Source organism: Hypomesus nipponensis, chromosome 16, assembly GCF_054491055.1.
Source record: "Hypomesus nipponensis isolate SF chromosome 16, ASM5449105v1, whole genome shotgun sequence".
NCBI classification, from domain to species: Eukaryota; Metazoa; Chordata; class Actinopteri; order Osmeriformes; family Osmeridae; genus Hypomesus; species Hypomesus nipponensis.
In genome coordinates, this window is record NC_140376.1 from 4103132 (window position 1) to 4121661 (window position 18530).

Here is an 18530-nt window from a genome sequence, read left to right on the forward strand (position 1 = left end):
GAGCCTGCATGTTCAGTTTACACATCACATGCATGGTAGAACATCGAAGCATCCAAGTGTATAGTGCTAGTCACACCCTTCACATAAATCTGAACTGGAAATGTGTGTGTTTGCTAGAAATTCAGACCCTCAGTAACATGAAGATCTCTGTTCTGGCTTCCTCCAACTCAACGGATGCCTCTATCCAAGCTGCTCTCCTAAATGTAAGAACGTCTTTATTATTTATCAGTGCCGATCTGAACTGAGTTCGAAGGCTCAGGGCATTATATTCATAAGCTGTCATTCCACTTTGTTGACTAAGCCAGTGTTGAACTGAATATTGTCATGAAGAGACTGATGCATGTTATTATTTCTCTCTTTCTCTCTGTCCATCTATGTATCGATCTTTCTCTGTCTGTCTATGTATCGATCTTTCTCTGTCCGTCTATGTATCAATCTCTCCCTTTGTATCTTTCAGGCAGCTGTCCAGCTCGAGTTATATTTGAAGACAAACTATGAAGATATCCATTCCTTCAGAATCACCAATATCAAAAAAGCATGACCTGTACAAGTAGTTGTCAGGTGATAAAGCTTAAGCTTGTGATTAATTGATTTGTTGTGGAGCTGCATTATTTCTTGTATAGAAAGTTGTCGAGGTATTTTATCACTGTATCCCTATCAAGGTAATATGTAAATTATTTATTCAAATTCGTGTTCAACATAGGAAGTTGAACACGAGTTGAAGATTAAGTGATTCCCCCAAAACAGCCAGTAGAGGGCCTCATTGATTTGTTATATTTTTTTTCTATCGCAGGACATCAAGCGCTGGATGTGTTGTTAATTTCATATAATACATGCTGGTCCTTGGACACCATCTTATGGCTGCAATAAAACACTACACTATTCGTCGATAAAATGTAGAAGGCCTCAGCAGCACACAGTGTTCACGGCAAATTATAGGAAACATCTTTAGATGACACAATAAGCCAGATAGTAATTTGAGTATTTGATTACTGTAATTTTTTGTTGTTCAGTAAGAACCAGTTAGTACACTCCAATACAGTACAAATTTACAACATTACAGATTTATAGAACATTACATATCGCACAGGCTGAACTGGCTTATTATTCAAATACTGTAGCCTACAGACGTTTTGCCTTGTGAGCCTATGTTCAAATATTGAATCAGGAAAAACCTTGTAGAGACAGTGTAGAAGAAGAGGAAGCCGGCGTTTGACAAAAGGCCCACAGTCTTGTTACGAATCAGACCAAGAGAGAAAGACGGTGAAAGGAGGGGCTACCGACGAAGGAACGTGGATAAATTGGATGACACGGTGCGTGCGCAATGAGGCTGACAAATAACGGTGGATGGGATTTAAGAAAAAGGAAATGACTTGATTCAATACATTTGTTTATTCAGATTGAAGCTTCTATTGTTGAAACTATTTTTCCGTGGATTTTTAATTTTCAGTTTTTTATGCGGGTCCTCGCGGTTGGCTTCCAAGATAATGACCAGTGGAACGCACGTATAATTCATGTTGGATAGAGCTGCAGCGGTAGTCGGAAATATATATTTTAAGCATAGGTCTGTCTATGCATCACTGTGAGGTGATATCGGGGAAAGAGCTTTGTCAAAATATCCCAGATCGTGATTAAACAACATATCTCTCCATTCTCGTCGGTATGTACAGCATGACGCTCGTGTGTGTCAGGGTTTAGAATCAACGATATAAACGTGGACTGCTAGAGTCCGTAAACAGGATTATTCTGAACACTCTGTCTCAGATGGATATTTAAAGATAGATAGCATACCGATCAAATGTAGTTTGACTGAGAGAAATTAAATGTTAATACTGCATTTTTGTTATTGTAGTGGTGTTATTGGTTCATAATATTGCTATATGGCAAATAGGCCTGAATAAAAGAATTGATACAAAGATAATATAACTATGTTATGATATGCATCCTATACTACCATAATACAAATAGTATGTTGTTTTGGTTGCTAGTGTGTTCCAAAATGTCAGGTGATGACTACTAATAAATGACAGTATGCATACCAAATCATGTGTAAGCCAGTGTAAACAGATCCTAGTCCACACCACCTTTCTGAGTTGGAGAAATTTGTGCCCTCCTCTTGTACGCGTGGGCAGACATACAAACAGGACAACATGGCCATTGTTCAGTCAAGCCGTTCAGTTCAAGGGCAGGTCACTCAGCTCTCTCTCTCTCCATCCATCCCTCCTTCCCTAGGTCATCTGTGGGGCGTGAGAGATGGCGTGGGTCCTGTCTGTGCTGGTGTTCCTGGTGCTGTCCGTCCACAGCCGGCCCTCTCTGGGCTGCCCCCACGGCTGCCGCTGCTACAGCCTCACAGTGGAGTGTGGCTCCATGGCCCTCAGAGACATCCCGCCCCACGTGCCCCCCTCTGCACAGGTAGGCCGCACGCAGACACGCGTCACGCCAGCATGCAGGCACGGACGCCGGCATGCACACACACACGCAAGCATGGACGTGGACACACGTACGCGCAAGCGTGCACACACGCAAAGCATATACACCCACACACGCAAGAATGCACACATTTAGCATACACACAGCAGCACTTATAAATACACACGTACAAATAAATATGCTGTTCATTTGACTCATACACGTCGTGTAACCAGCGTTACAGTTATGTTTTTTATTCAAGTGATATCTTCTTGTATTACTCATCATTTATAATATATAGTTTTTTAAAGAATCTGCATTCCTCTCTTCCTCCTCACGTCCCTTCTCTTCTCCCTTGGCTGTCGCTGTGTAGACCATCTTCCTCCAGGATAATGCCATAGGTCAGATCAGAGTTCAGGATCTCTCCCACTTGGGCCACCTTCACTACTTGTACCTGCAGAACAACAGCATCTCAGCCCTGGAGCCTGGAGCCTTCCGGAACCAGAATCTACTGCTGGAGCTGGCACTCAACGGCAACCGCATCCATTTGCTGACTGCAGACATGTTCCGAGGCCTGGAACACCTCCGCATCCTGTATCTGGCGGGAAATGACATCACCCGCCTGCAAGACTACACCTTCAGAGGCCTACAGGTGGGCACCCAAAGGCTTTTGAAGTTCTGTGCATTTCCTGGAAACAAACAGAAAACGGGCCTTGATCAAGCGACTCATTTTAATAACATTGTAAGATGTAAGGCCCAGACAAAGTATACTATGGTGACAGTGGTTGATCAAATCAACTCAAATTTGAATTGTACTGCCACAGAGGGCCTCACATACACCCATAGAACTGCACCTAAACCTCCAACCTAAACCCTCATAAGAAGACAAGGGAAATCTTCCAGTGAAACTCAGAGAGAAAAGTAGCATAGCATAATAGAAATAGTCTCCACATGGTGATGTTAGGAAGAGGTTATCAAAAACATGAGTCATGCAGAGGACTGAGACAGACCTTATATATGAAAAGGCCCTCGGAAAAAAGAATCAAGTCACAGCCTGTCCACCATTCATAAATACGTATCTATTTTATGGTGGTTGGACTGTTGCAAGGTCATCTTTTCTGAGGGCCTACACATAGACAACACGATTCCATTATTCATCCAAGGCGTGATGCTCCCGATCGTAACAGTATGAGGTTTTTTCTCCATGGCAGCGTCTGCAGGAGTTGCACCTGCAGCAGAACAGCATCGAGCTCCTTGGGGACCAGGCTCTGGTGGGCCTCACCTCCCTGGCCCTGCTGGACCTGAGCAGGAACAACCTCCAGACCATGGGCCCCGCCACCCTCCGACCTCTGGTCAGCCTCCAGGTCCTGCGCCTCACAGGTCAGGCTGCAGGATGTGCGCGCTCATATGTGTGTGGGTGTTTACGGTGCACCTCCAGAGACAAATGTATGCAAAATTATTCTCAGTTTGGACTAGGTGGCGAGCAATACGCCCACAGTCCAAGCCTTCATGTCCTGCGTGATTTATTTATTCCCTCTTTTCTCCTCACTGTATCAATCTGACCCCTAACCCTCTACATGCATCACTGCGTCGATCTCACCACACAATACTTACACAGCTGTAGCCCAAACATTCCTCACCTAACCCTAACCCACCCCCCCCCCCCTTGCCACCTCTGACCCACGCTCCTCCTCTACTCGCCAGACAACCCGTGGCGATGCGACTGCGCCCTCCACTGGCTGCGCAGCTGGATCGACGAGGAGGGCCAGCGTCTGCTCAGCTCGGCCGAGCGTCGGCTGGTCTGCACGGAGCCGCCCCGCCTCTCCCACCTCAGCCTGGTGGAGGTGCCCCTCAACAGCCTGGTGTGCATCCCCCCGCTGGTGCAGCTGGAGCCACGTCGCCTGGCCGTGCGGCTGGGTGAGAGCCTACGGGTGTCCTGCCACGCCTCGGGCTACCCCCGGCCCCAGGTGACCTGGAGGAAGGCCTCCCTGGGCAAGCTGCCGCTGGCCCCCCGCGGCCTGGTGCAGGAGCTGGGGGGCGGTGGCGCGGCCGGGAGTGGGGGCGGAGGGGCGGAGAACGCGGCGGGCCACCTGGGGGAGGAGAGGGTGAGGCTGCAGAAGGGGGACGGCGGCGAGAGGTTCGATCCCGACACGGGGAGCGGGATGCTGTTCCTCAGCAACGTGACGGTGGCTCACGCCGGGCTGTACGAGTGCGAGGCCTGGAACGCCGGGGGCGTGGCCCGGGTGACCTTTCAACTGGGCATCAACTCTTCTTCCTCCTCGTCCTTCTCATCTCCCTGGGCCCCCGTCTCGCCTTACGCCCCCTCCTGGCCCCGCCTGCGCTCCTCCCGCCCTGCCGCGTCCGACGTGAGCCGCGAGCCTCTGTACGCCCTCGGCAGCATGGCCTTCAGCGCCCTCGGAGCGGCCACACAGACCGCCATCGCCATCGGGATCTCGCTCCTGGCGCTCACCGCCCTCCTGCTGGTCGCCATGATCTACAGTCGCCAGCGGCAACGCCAGAAGGAGGCGGAGGACAAGGAGGAGAGCATCCTGTATGTCAACGACTACTCCGACGGACCCACCACCTTCGCCCAGCTGGAGGAGTACCGCGACGAGAGGGGCCACGAGATGTACGTCCTGAACCGCGCCAAACCTGTCCTCCCTCCGCCGCCCCACACCGCCGTGACCACCGCGCTGGGCTACCCCCAGCCGGAGCCCCCCTCCCCGCCCTCTTGCCCGACCAAGCTCCAGTCTCAGGGGGAGCCTGACATACGGACCATGAGGAGGATGGCGGGGGAGGGAGGGGAGGCGGAGCCCGTCACCACGGCGGAGTCCGAGGGCCTGTTCCTCAACCACACCGGTCTCTTCCTCGACTCTCAGATAGCATACGAGATCCACTGCTGAAGAGAGGAAGACTGCGAGGAGGATGAGGATGAACAAGTATGGGTGAATCCTCTGAACTACAGGGACATGGGTTGAGGAGCAGCCGGGTTGAGGAGCAGCAGGATCGGGGTGTCGTCCCTCTATGGCCTGATGTGACAGGAGAACCTAGAGATCTCCTGAAACCCTGGAAACTGTGATACGCTCACCAGCATGGAGGTGGAACTGGCCCTTAAGCTGACTAGCCCAGAACAACCAACTGTCCTTCACTGGATAAATCCCTTTTATTTAACTGGGATTTGTGGAGCCGTGTGGCAAATTGATTGGAAGCCTTCCAACCCAGAACTGCTGATCCTGCGTTGTATCTTGCTGTGTGCTGAGAAGAGGAAGGATATCAAAGTATTGTTGTGTGGATTCAATTGGAGTTGGGTTTGTTCAGGGCAGTTGTTTTGAAGAAATGTGTGGTGGATAAGCCAAAACAGAATCCAGCCAAACATAAATACTGTTGTGTTGTGTCTCCTTCCCCATTTCCCCTCTTTTAACATACCAACAAAACAGTTGAGTGGATCCAAGTGCAGGCTCTGCTGACCTGCTGTATCTCACCTGACCCAGATCAAGAATAAAAGCGCACAAAGCTCACCAAAATTGTCTAGAATCTGTAATATCTTACAATGGGTTTCTCTGAGACGTTGTACAGATCAAACCCAATTCCCCATTTTCTACTGCATAGTGTAATCTCTAAAGATTTCTTTGGTCAAATTATGTCGACCGTCTTGGATCTCCTCCAGTTTCTTCGCATCGTATTATTGGCTAAGTTTCCTGAAAATTTGTAAGATGTGAACTTGCATGGAGAGGCAATATTACATTGGAGTGCATTATGAGATCGTAAATGTCAGCCATATAAATGCGAAAAATATTTTATAACTAGCCTATGAAAGTAAGCCTTGCTTCTTTATCAACACGTTTTTGTTGCCTGTAAAATTACAGGCTGCCTCATGTTGCCTCCCAGTCCCCAAAAAATATTTTCTTATGTGTTCCCTGTATTCACATGGTCATGTGTTTCAGTTGCATTTCATTTCAGTTTACCTCAATAAGTCTAGTTACTGTACAATGTATGTGTAAAATGTGTCGCCTGTTGGCCCTTTACACTCAGCACAGTGTGATGCCTGTGTGGTACGTTCTATGTGCTGTGTACTGCGAAGCTGCTCTTACAAATATTTAAATATGTAGAGGGCATCTATTACCTTAACATTGTCAGAAACATTCTTCAACCTGTGATTTTGGCTTCCAGATGTAGAAAATGTTCACATTTTGCTAATATAATTATTGCTGGGACGGCTCTACATAGAACCAAAAAGGGCGGTTTGCATTTCTACTATCGATTTCTTAATTTTGTCTCGATGTTATTTATATTCCAGCTACATATTTATTTCCAAATAAATTACAACTTATTGCTGTGTCCTCTTCGTTGTGGGAAAATTAAGCTATGCAGTAAGTAGGCCTCGGCTGCTATATCAGCATTTTCCGTCAGGCATTAACCAAGAAGTAGTGGAAGGCCTACTATTTTTCAGTTTACTTCGTTAAGAAAATTGTTCTATCCATATCCTATCCACATCGGGTAATTTGTTTTACACACCTGTTGTAAATTCACGCTGTTGTAGCGCAAGCAGCGAATGAGGCGTCTTCATGTCTAAATCAAGGTATGCCAGGTTGGGTGTGCGCCTCCCATTTTTGTTGAAATTATACCTGAACGTCCGATGTGGCACCAATGTGATGTCGTTTTAAGCGGGCAGTATAAAGCGTAACTATTTTTAGTCTTTACAACTTATTGATTTCGAGACTAGCGACGACCCACTAGTAATTACTGCATCGATCTACTAACGCATTCATTTTTTTCCTGGGCTGATTCCGTTCAATGTTGTAATCATTGAGAAAACAACTAAAAAACGTTTTAATCTTCTGAGCCAAACCGGTATTTTACTCTTGTAGTCAATTGTCCTCCTCCCATTGCCCTCCAGACCTTGTCAGGACAAATCCGTTTAGTGAAAGGATGAAACTTACTAATCATTGGTGATCAATGAGGTCACAGAAGTAAGAACAAAGGGCATTTGGCTAAAGTTTGACTTCTAATCAAGACTGGGTGGGGGAGTCAGTCGTTGGAGTGCTATGTGTGTCCATACTCTGTTCCTCTCTGAATTACCTCATCAAATGGGCCAGTAGCAAAGCTGATTAAGGGACAATTCACTGTAGGAAGGGGAGGGAGACAGTGGAAGCAGACTGAAGGAAACACCGGCCAGGAAAGCAAGAACCAGCCTGTCTTGATCCTATTGAGGAGTGAGTTCTAAATATTACCGACGCTTCCACCAGAGTGAATTATTTTTTCAAAACGGAAGCTAGCCAGCCTTCGTTAGCTTCCGTTACCTAGCAACTTAGCATACTCGTAGCAATGTTACTAGCGTTAACTGCTAGTGTTACTTGTTAGCCTCCTATTTGTACATTTTGAAGCCATACTATAGCGTTTGTCATATAGTTTTTGTCTATCTGAAAGTAGTCTGTTGGAATGTTCAGAATCACACACGTGTGAAGGTACTGTGTGGGGCCCGCTTTCGAACGATCACATATGTGTGACGCTACTAATTAACAGGTTAATGGAAGTCAGGAAACATAGAGCAGGCCTCAAAAAGGATAGCATAAATGAGAGGGAGGTGAAGCTGGAAGGAAAGAGCGCGACGGTGATGATATTGATGGAGAACATTGAGATGAAGCTGTTTGCCTTTGAGGCCCCGTCACAAGTGGGACAACAGCAGGAATCCCAGTTTAATGACCCGGACCCAAGCCCAGGCCCTGACGAGGTAAGAAGAACCACATTCAACCTCACGCTATACATTGTTGGTATTGACGATGCAACGTATAACTTGTGAACATGAAAAAAAAAAAAAAAAACCTTGCAACATACTCTGACAAGGTGAACTAAAATAACATGTTTACATATTTAAATTTAGCTTCAAGTTTCAGGTTGGTTGCTTTCAGGTTGAATTCTTTGATCCAGCTCCTCTTGACAGTTTCCAAGTGGCCTGTCTAAACTTATAATAAATAATCAAGCTTATAATAAAGAAGTCCTAATGCTGTATAAGACATTAGTACTGACTTCACTCGTGTGTCTTTCTCTCACAGCCTTATCTTGAACACCCCTTGGTGCCTCTAAATGATGTTGTGACAGAGCCTGTTGAACAACAAAATCCCAGGAACACTACAGAATCTCCATCACTTACTAGGATGGTGAACAAGGGACCACAGCCCCCTATGATGAAGACGGAGAACGTCGAGATAGAGATGGAGATGTTTCCGTATACAGGGATGACTGAGGAGGACAGATGGTCTCGCGTCTCTTCGGTAAAGTTCACAGAAAGAAACATCGATGTGAAAAGTCTGCTCGAATCTGCATTTGCTTACTCTTCCTTATGAAACAAGTTGGAGGCCAGATGTCTTTCACTTAGTACATGAGAGGAAGGGGTGGAGGTCTCCACACTTTGTTTTGTTGGGGCTGGGAGAAAGTGAGGGTTGTTCCAACCCTTACCGTTGTGTTAGAGCAGTGGTTCTCAACCCTGCTCCTCCGGGACCCCCTGTCCTGCATGTTTTAGATGTTTCCCTCCTCCAACACACATGATTCAAATAAAAGGGTCGTTATCTAGCTCTGTAGAAGCCTGGTAACAAACATGCATTTGAATCAGGTATGTTTGAGCAGGGAAACATCTAAAACAAGCAGGACAGAGAGTCCCTGAGGACAGGGTTGAGAACCACTGTGTTAGAGTATCTGCGCTGGATGTTGAAGTCATAGAAAGTCCGTTTGGCCCTCCTCTCCATCCAGACCCCAGCGACGCCCGTGCCCATGGCCCCCCACAGCTCACCCACCAAGCTGAAGTGGAGGAGGCCGGTGCCGGAGAAGAAGGGTCTGGTGGTGAAGGATGTCGTCTGTCTGCCCAGCGGGTACCCTCGGGGCCAGGAGCTCAGTCACAGCGTGCCCTGGGGCAGGGAGAGAGCAGAGCTGGAAGCCCTGGGCCTCGTTACCAGGATGTCCATCGACGACTCTTGGAGTGCCCATGAGATGGAGAGTCGTCTGGCTTCTCTATTCAAGAGACGGTTCTCCAGCAAACAAGGGCAGGCGGTGTCCTTTACCTACCTCAAGGTAGTTACTATCACATTCAGACAAATGTCATGTGAAAGCCGATTAGGCTCTTCACAATAGACTTACTTTTGTGTGTGTGTGTGCGCGCGCTAGTGTCTGCAGGGCTCTCGGGTGTTATTTATCCCTGACTTGCCGCCTCAGTCGGATTGGACCGGGAAGCAAGTGCTGAATATCACAGGACATGGACCCCTCTATGTCCTCTGTCACCATGACTACACTGAGGTAAACACGCTAGCTCTCTCTAGAAATAACCCTGAATGAAAATGGACAAAGGAGGAAATTGGCTCAAGTTACTCTGGTTGCATTGCTCTTTGGTTTGTTTGTGGTGCACTCTACTATTCCATTGTGTGATTTTGATTGAAAGCATCTGTCTCCTTTTATTTTGTTTGTATAGACAAAAAGTGACTGTGTGGCTGACAGGGATCAAGCTTTGAACAGGTACGCTTTTTTAATCTGATAATTGGTTGCTATAGATTGTTCCGAGAAAATTATTAAGAAAATTCCACAACCCACATGACCGGTTATGTTGAGTACACTGGGCACGGCTCATTCACATTCTTTTCTCAATGTCTCATTCAGACAGGAGTTATGTTGGTATGCCAATAAAGATGGTATACATGACATTAACCCTCGGGATGAAATGAGGGTAGAATCCCATTTATCTACCCCCAGTGTTGAAGAGGTAATTTTTCTAATTAATAAGAACTAAATGCTCTAGAGTTATGTACTGTGCAACATCATTTTCTTTGGGGGTGAGTAGAGGCAAGGAGTGGTGAGAAACATCAGTTCAGCAGTCTTCTCGCCTATGAAGTACTGCTAGTCTTTCCAGGACACTTTGGAAGTAGATGCCGTCCTCAGACTGTTTAGGGAACAGAACATGACTCCAGATGTCCAGACCCATTTCCATGTGCCGAGGTCGGCAATCCTCAGCAGTGCCTTTGCAGCCTTGAAGAATCCCTCCTTCAGCTTCAGGACGACTCCCATCCTCCACTTTGTCGGAGATGAGGACCAAGGGCACGAGGGGTCGCTCGGAGAGTTCTTTAGGTACTCGTTTCCCTGCCAACGTTCGAGGTAACGAGCTTTGATTTACTACATTACCCAATCATCCGTTCGGGGTGTCTTTGTGCTACCGCTTCTGCCTGCAGACTGGCTCTGCTGGAGGTGCAGGAGAGCTCGCTACTGGAGGGCCAGCCGGGCCATCTGTTGATGACCTATGACCTGGTCGCCTTGGAAGAAAGGCGCTACTTTGCTGCTGGAGCACTGGTGGGCTGGTCGCTGTGCCATGGAGGACCAGGCCTTCGCTGCCTTCACCCGGACCTATACCAGCTCATGTGTGGCCACAACCCCTCATTGGAGGACTTCGACTGGAGGGAGGTGGCGGATGCAGACATTCAGGTCCAACTGCAACAGGTACTTCAGACTTTTCACATACTTGGAATAAGTACTTTTTCAGTAACTAATTCTTGCAGGATTAGTAGTTTGTGCAGCAGTACTCTGGTCAATAATTTACCTTTTCTGCAGTTCAACTGTATCCATGGTGTAGAATACAGTATGTATGCAGTATGAAACTAACTGAACCTCAAAATGTTACACCCATTCCTTCTTCATTCTCTTCTGTGGTGCTGGTGGATGCCCTGCAGCTACGGAGTTGTGGCTCCGTCCAGAAGCTCAGTCCCAGGCTGTGTGAGTGGGTGGCTGACTGTGGCCTCCCAGAGATCTACACAGCCCACAATAGTGAGCTTCCCTCCATCTATGCTTGTGTGGTCGAACACTACATCTACCACAGGTAAGATACTTAACCTAAAGTACTCAGAACTGGGACCAAATAGATCCATTTAAAAACCTAATTTAATACTGCAGTGTTAGCCTGCTGTGCCAGAATTTTGGACAGGGGAATCTTAAGTTTCAAGGTATAGGTTTATCATGCTAAACAACAATCAATACGCTTTTATTGTGAAAACTTCTGATCCTCTCCCCAGGTTGAATGGCATGATCTCACAGTTTACAGAGGGTGTGAACAGCTGCGGTGGTCTCTGGGATATCATGAAAGCTCACTTTGCGGCCTTCCTGCCTGTCATGACAAACACCCCAGAGCCTGGGTCTTCCAGGTCTCCTTGAATCTCCCAGAATCTGATCTGACAGCATCTGAGACCCCCATCACTTGTTGGGGAACTGTCCTCATTGTCAGTGAGAGGTTTTCTGTCCTGTTTGAATTGATCAGTTCACTTGGTTTCATGTTTATACTGATGATGTGCAGAGCCAGCATGCAATGGCAGTACAGTACACACAGGAACAGTACAAACGGTACTATGACAAAACAGGTTTCGTGTTGTCCATCAACAACTTACCCCTTGTGCTGCCTTCGCGTCACAATGACCCATTGTCGTGTTGCGACAACTTTACCCAATGCAAAAACAAAGTGAACATTTTATTTTTACCTTCGAGCTGTTGTGGGTCTGAAAAAGTGCGACGGTTAAAAGAAAATGCTTCACTTTATTGTGTATTGGGTAAAGTTGTCTCAACAAGATGGTGGGTCACAATGACTGAAAGGTCACAATGACCCAAAGGTAACACAGGGATAAATCAAACTCAACAAAAAAACATAATCTTGTTGCCACTTCAAACAGAGAACCAGACCATCTTCTCCTTTGAACACCTCCTTGCCATCATCACAGGAGCAGATCATGTTCCTCCATTGGGCTTATCAAGGGACCTCATTCACCCATTATCTAACCAGGACCCACACACGATCAGTGTGCATCTGCCCTTACACCTCCAGCACCATGGAGCAGCACCTTCTATGGAGAAAAGCCACTCTGCCTGCCCTTAAGGACCTGTTGATGAAGGTTGTAAACGAGTCTCGAGGCTCTGGACAAATTCTGAAAGCTACACTTTTAACTCACTTTGAAAGTGGTCGACCCAACGTAACTCTTCCTGTGCGCCAGTCACATTCTCAAGGGACAGTGCCTCTTCAAAAGTGTCAGTGTGAGATATTTTAGGACATCATATGAAGACAACATTGTTTCGTATCATAACATGTAATGCATTGTAAGCTGTAACAATGTCAACCCCATGGGGTATTTTATCATATTAATATTTCAAAATAATTTAATACTTCAATGTATGTCTTTTTAAAGTAAGACTGAATTAAAACATGTTTTTTTAAATGTATTCCATGGATTAATGCTAATTTGCTTAAAACAGAGCAACAGATTGAACAGGACAGTATTGAGCAATATTCTTCATAATATGTCAAAAGCACACTCAAACATTGAATACTGCAGTGTTAGCCTGCAGTGCCAGAATAATGGACAGGGGAATCTTAAGTTTCAAGGTATAGGTTTATCATGCTAAACAACAATCAATACGCTTTTATTGTGAAAACTTCGGATCCTCTCCCCAGGTTGAATGGCATGATCTCACAGTTTACAGAGGGTGTGAACAGCTGCGGTGGTCTCTGGGATATCATGAAAGCTCACTCTGCGGCCTTCCTGCCTGTCATGACAAACACCCCAGAGCCTGGGTCTCTCTCTCTCGTTCCAGGTCCAGGTCTCCTTGACTCTCCCAGAATCTGATCTGACAGCATCTGAGAGCCCCATCACCTGTTGGGGAACTGTCCTCATTGTCAGTGAGAGGCTTTCTGTCCTGTTTGAATTGATCAGTTCACTTGGTTTCATGTTTATACTGATGATGTGCAGAGCCAGCATGCAATGGCAGTACAGTACACACAGGAACAGTACAAACGGTACTATGACAAAACAGGTTTTGTGTTGTCTATCAACAACTTACCCCTTGTGCTGCCTTCGGGTCACAATGTTTATCAAGGGACCTCATTCACCCATTCTCTAACCAGGACCCACACACGATCAGTGTGCATCTGCCCTACACCTCCAGCACCATGGAGCAGCACCTTCTATGGAGAATAGCCACTCTGCCTGCCCTTAAAGACCTGTTGATGAAGGCAGTAAACAAGTCTCAAGGCTGTGGACAAATTATGAAAGCTACACTTTTAACTCACTTTGAAATGGTGGTCGATTTAACACAACTCTATAAGTTTCCTGTGCACCTGTCACATTCTCAAATGACAGTGGCTCTTCAAAAGTGTCAGAGTTATTTTAGAACATCATATGAAGACAACATTATTTTGTAACTTGAAATGTAATGCATTGTATGTTGTAACTATGTCAGCCCATGGGATATTTTATCATATTAATATTTGGTGGCCAAGCAGCAAAGCTGCTTAATATTTTCTTATTATTACACATCTTCACCCATTGGAGTCTATGGCAGCCCCTAGAACCGTATGGTAAAAAGTTGTGAAATTTGGCACGCTCATTATTTATTTACACCAAGTTTCATGTCTCCCATTGTAGCACTCTAGCACCACTCGAAGTTGGACGAGTTCGACACACCCTGAGGTCAATTTCCGGTTATATAGATTTTCCGCCATTTTGAATTTTAAGAAAAAACACAATCTTCACAGCAACCCTCACAAAAAAATTCGAAAGGATTTTTGATTTTCAAGACCATTCGTCCAGTACAGCCAATCAAAATCGGCAACAAAGCAACCAAACAGGAAGTTGGTTCCTATCTCGGCCGCCATTTTGAATTACTGTACTGTTGTCCAATCTTCACCAAATTTGTCAGAGATCATCTTCAGACCAAGCCTCACCAAAGCTCTAATATGTTTTTTTGTTTTTCAAAACCATTTGCCCGGTACAGCCAAATTCAAATGTGCCGTTAAGCCAGCAAACAGGAGGTTGGGTCGTACCTCAGCAAATCTTTGATGGATTCACACCAAACTTGCTGCATGCACTCGAAACCCTGTTCAGAGGATGTCTAAAACGTTTCCTGGGTCATTTGACTGCTTGGCCACCTCATTGCTGCTTGCAGCTATATTTCAAAATAATTTCATACTTCAATGTATTTGTGTTTTTGTCAGAAATATGAATCAATCAAGCATTGCACAGTCAGTCGGTGAACAAGTTTAAGAAAGTTTATAGCTTGCGGCCGGCCCACAACGAGACAAAAACATCACACGCCATTGTGCTACAAAGTTTGTCTGCTAGCATGTTGTGCTAGCTAGCTAGCTATTTAAGCAGCCTCATTCTTTACAGTCATTGGGTAAGACAAAGGCATGCAAATGTTCCATGGCTCTTCTTCATTGGCTCCTTGCGCACCTGGTGCGTGTGTGTGCGTGCATGTTTTGAGTGTGTGCGTGTGTGTGCCTTTTGACCCCTGTAAGCTTGATCACATGATTCACCCAAGACAGATAAGGCCAGACATCTTTTATGGCCTCTCCCTACAAACAAGGAATGCTGAACACAACATCATTCTTATACAGGATAAATGTGTTACATCTTAAATTTTTCCAACAATTTTTAAAACTACGACTGAATTAATACATGATTTTTTAATGTATTGCATGGTTTAATGCTAATTTGCTTAAAACAGAACAACAGATGTAACAAAACAGCATTTTTATTGAATAATATTCTTCATAATATGTCAAAAGCACACTCAAAAGAAAGAGTACGTTGCATATAAAACATTCAGCTGAGATGTAGCTGTCACATGACAGGTAAATGACCTGTGTACTTTCACGGTCCAACAGTCTTCTGGAGTCTTCTCACTGTGACTTTGACAGGCGTTTTAAGATTATTCAACAAAAACTGCAAAGAGTTTTTACGTTAATCTTTTGTCAGTCGTTATGGCAATTCACTCATTTTAATACATTTTTGTCCATTCCAGCAATTTGTTAAATTGAATTGGTTGCCACACATTTTCACGTACTCACCTGTTCTATTAGAGTTGTGACAGTTTCGTTGGTCAGCTGACCAATGGAGGTCATCTTTATTTGTGCGTATAGCAGTGTAGTCAAGTCTAAGGGAGTCACGTTAGAAAAAGGAATGTTACTATCCAAGCAAAGTTATCAAGGAAGAACTAGTATGTGCATGTTTCACGACGGGAGAACTATGGGAGAAGGAATGGTTTATAAAAAAAATCATAAAACTGGTGTCAAGTTAATGTATATAATTAACATCCTAACCTTACATAGGTATGTATATACTGTAGTTGCCAAAGCAACACAATGTGTCAATATTCAAATACTATTGCATACTTTATGTATACATTTTTATTAAGATCATATTGCATTTGTAAAATAAATTTTAAAACATTGCCTACTTTGAAAAGGTATAGTAGTTGTTGGAAAAATTGGAGCTGCTGTTGTAAAAGAAAATACATAATTAAGTAATCATTATTGGTAATATAAAGGTCATATTCATGAGATATTTTCTCATATACAAAATACCATCCTCAGTACTGAACAGAATTTATGGAGTCAACAGTGATGGCTGAAGAATTGGGCCCTGTTGCTCGATGGCCCACATGCACATTTTGAATGATCCCGGTCAAAAGCAATACACAATCCATTTTTATATCTTTGCATTGCGATGAACAACGAAATCATTGGAACCACTATCTTAACCAGTCATTAAAGTGGGTGAGAAATGTATAGTGAAACCTTTGCCTTTTTAATACTTACAAGCACTGACACTGCCTGGAATAATGTTTAAGGAGGTGGAGTTGGTAGTGAAAGCTGTATTCAGAGTTGATTCCACTTCGTTTGCAGACGGAACTGAAGACGTGTTCTGGAACACGAGTGTCATATCAACAACTACGGATCCACTCCTATATTGGACAAGAAAATGGACGTGATTAATCTCAGAGGTTCATTAACTTCCAACATTACAGTGACATATGATGAATGATGGACATTATTGCTTACCTGAATCTGTTGATGATGGCACGGAGAAACCATGCAAATTTCTTCTTGTAAATATTGTTTATCTGCATACACATACACACACATGGTAAACACAGTGGATACAAATGTAACATTTCATCAGTATTTCAGACTGCAAGTGGTCTTAAAGTCGCAACTTTTCATTATTTCAGAAAGAAAAGATGTTATATTAAAATTGTTCCTTAGTTGTTACAGTGGATGATCTTAACATGTCTCATGACTCTTATATGTATATTGAGTAACAATGTTGTAACAATGTAATGTAATGTGTAACAAGGTTGAGTTGTACCTCAGAAATCAGAGTGGCAGCAAGATTCTGGAATGCTGCAGAGGATGAATCAGACAGATCTACATTGAAAGTCTGGTCCAGACTGAATGTTAGACCCAGACTGCCCTCACTTGACGATGGTGGGTTGGTTGAAGCAGTTGTCGGAGCTGCAGTTGGGGCTGCTGTTGGAGCAGCTGTTGGAGCAGCTGTCGGAGCTGCTGTTGGAGCAGCTGTCGGAGCAGCTGTCGGGGCTGCTGTCGGAGCAGCTGTCAGAGCTGCTGTCTGGGCTGCTGTTGGAGCAGCTGTTGGAGCTGCTGTTGGAGCTGCTGTTGGAGGTGCTGTTGGAGCTGCTGTTGGGGCTGCTGTTGGAGCAGCTGTTGGGGCAGCTGTTGGGGCAGCTGTTGGAGCTGCTGTTGGGGCTGCTGTTGGACCAGCTGTTGGAGAAGATGTTGGGGCAGCTGTTGGAGCTGCTGTTGGGAATGTAGTTGTTGGGAAAGTTGTTAAGGGTGTAGTTGTTGGAGTAGCTGTTACAGGTGTAGTTGTTGGAGCAGCTGTTGTGGATGTAGTTGTTGGAGTAGCTGTTGTGGATGTAGTTGTTGGGGCAGCTGGTGTGGAGGTAGTTGTAGGGGAAGTTGTTAAGGGTGTAGTTGTTGGAGCAGCTGTTGTGGATGTAGTTGTTGGGTTAGCTGTTGTGGATGTAGTTGTTGGGGAAGTTGTTAAGGGTGTAGTTGTTGGAGCAGCTGTTGTGGGTGTAGTTGTTGGGGAAGTTGTTAAGGGTGTAGTTGTTGGAGCAGCTGTTACAGGTGTAGTTGTTGGAGCAGCTGTTAAGGGTGTAGTTGTTGAAGCAGCTGTTGTGGATGTAGTTGTTGGAAAAGTTGTTAGGGGTGTAGTTGTTGGAGCACCTGTTACAGGTGTAGTTGTTGGAGCAGCTGTTGTGGATGCAGTTGTTGGGGAAGTTGTTAATGGTGTAGTTGTTGGAGCAGCTGTTGTGGATGTAGTTGTTGGGGAAGTTGTTAAAGGTGTAGTTGTTGGAGCACCTGTTACAGGTGTAGTTGTTGGAGCAGCTGTTGGAGCAGCTGTTGTGGATGTAGTTGTTGGAAAAGTTGTTAGGGGTGTAGTTGTTGGAGCACCTGTTACAGGTGTAGTTGTTGGAGCAGCTGTTGTGGATGTAGTTGTTGGGGAAGTTGTTAAGGGTGTAGTTGTTGGAGCAGCTGTTACAGGTGTAGTTGTTGGAGCAGCTGTTGTGGGTGTAGTTGTTGGAGCAGCTGCTGTGGGTGTAGTTGTTGGAGTAGCTGTTGTAGTTGTCGGAGTAACTGTTGTGGATGTAGTTGTTGGGTCAGCTGGTGTGGAGGTAGTTGTAGGGGAAGTTGTTAAGGGTGTAGTTGCTGGAGCAGCTGTTACAGGTGTAGTTGTTGGAGCAGCTGTTGTGGATGTAGTTGTTGGGTCAGCTGTTGTGGATGTAGTTGTTGGGGAAGTTGTTAAAGGTGTAGTTGTTGGAGCACCTGTTACAGGTGTAGTTGTTGGAGCAGCTGTTGTAGGTGTAGTTTTTGGAGCAGCTGTTGTGGATGTAGTTGTTGGAAAAGTTGTTAAAGGTGTAGTTGTTGGAGCACCTGTTACAGGTGTAGTTGTTGGAGCAGCTGTTGGAGCAGCTGTTGTGGATGTAGTTGTTGGAAAAGTTGTTAGGGGTGTAGTTGTTGGAGCACCTGTTACAGGTGTAGTTGTTGGAGCAGCTGTTGTGGATGTAATTGTTGGGGAAGTTGTTAAGGGTGTATATGTTGGAGCAGCTGTTACAGGTGTAGTTGTTGGAGCAGCTGTTGTGGGTGTAGTTGTTGGAGCAGCTGCTGTGGGTGTAGTTGTTGGAGTAGCTGTTGTAGTTGTCGGAGTAATTGTTGTGGATGTAGTTGTTGGGTCAGCTGGTGTGAAGGTAGTTGTAGGGGAAGTTGTTAAGGGTGTAGTTGCTGGAGCAGCTGTTACAGGTGT

The 18530-nt window shown here is 45.4% G+C and overlaps 3 protein-coding genes across 6 annotated transcripts; 2 read left to right on the forward strand and 1 right to left on the reverse strand.

Annotated features, from left to right (window-relative positions):
- The first annotated feature begins 1341 nt into the window (after positions 1–1341).
- LOC146254443 (leucine-rich repeat-containing protein 24-like) lies at positions 1342–6737 on the forward strand. Its single transcript, XM_084676138.1, has 5 exons — positions 1342–1660; positions 2233–2412; positions 2783–3061; positions 3621–3789; positions 4114–6737. The coding sequence occupies exons 2-5, from the start codon at positions 2254–2256 to the stop codon at positions 5310–5312; spliced, it is 1806 nt and encodes a 601-aa protein (XP_084532264.1). The 5' UTR covers positions 1342–1660; positions 2233–2253; the 3' UTR covers positions 5313–6737.
- Positions 6738–6973: 236 nt separating this feature from the next.
- On the forward strand, positions 6974–12232 carry LOC146254444 (uncharacterized). Of its 4 annotated transcripts, XR_014731427.1 has the most exons (12): positions 6974–7622; positions 7933–8140; positions 8463–8681; positions 9157–9474; positions 9568–9696; positions 9869–9912; positions 10054–10156; positions 10295–10518; positions 10620–10884; positions 11115–11260; positions 11454–11657; positions 12102–12219. XR_014731427.1 is itself a non-coding variant. In XM_084675443.1 (11 exons), exons 2-11 carry the CDS (start codon positions 7937–7939, stop codon positions 11590–11592), a joined length of 1791 nt encoding a protein of 596 aa, XP_084531569.1. In that variant the 5' UTR covers positions 6975–7622; positions 7933–7936; the 3' UTR covers positions 11593–12232. The 4 variants fall into 4 exon arrangements, 3 of the variants coding, with proteins under 3 accessions (XP_084531569.1, XP_084531571.1, XP_084531570.1); XM_084675443.1 differs by having other exon boundaries at positions 6975–7622; positions 11454–12232; XM_084675445.1 differs by having other exon boundaries at positions 6975–7622; positions 10304–10518; positions 11454–12232.
- Positions 12233–16281: 4049 nt separating this feature from the next.
- LOC146254445 (uncharacterized) lies at positions 16282–17181 on the reverse strand (the record flags this gene model as incomplete). Its single annotated transcript, XM_084675451.1, has 2 exons — positions 16282–16326; positions 16572–17181. A coding segment is annotated over one exon (504 nt), but the record flags the coding sequence as incomplete, so codon positions are not given.
- Positions 17182–18530: the final 1349 nt, after the last annotated feature.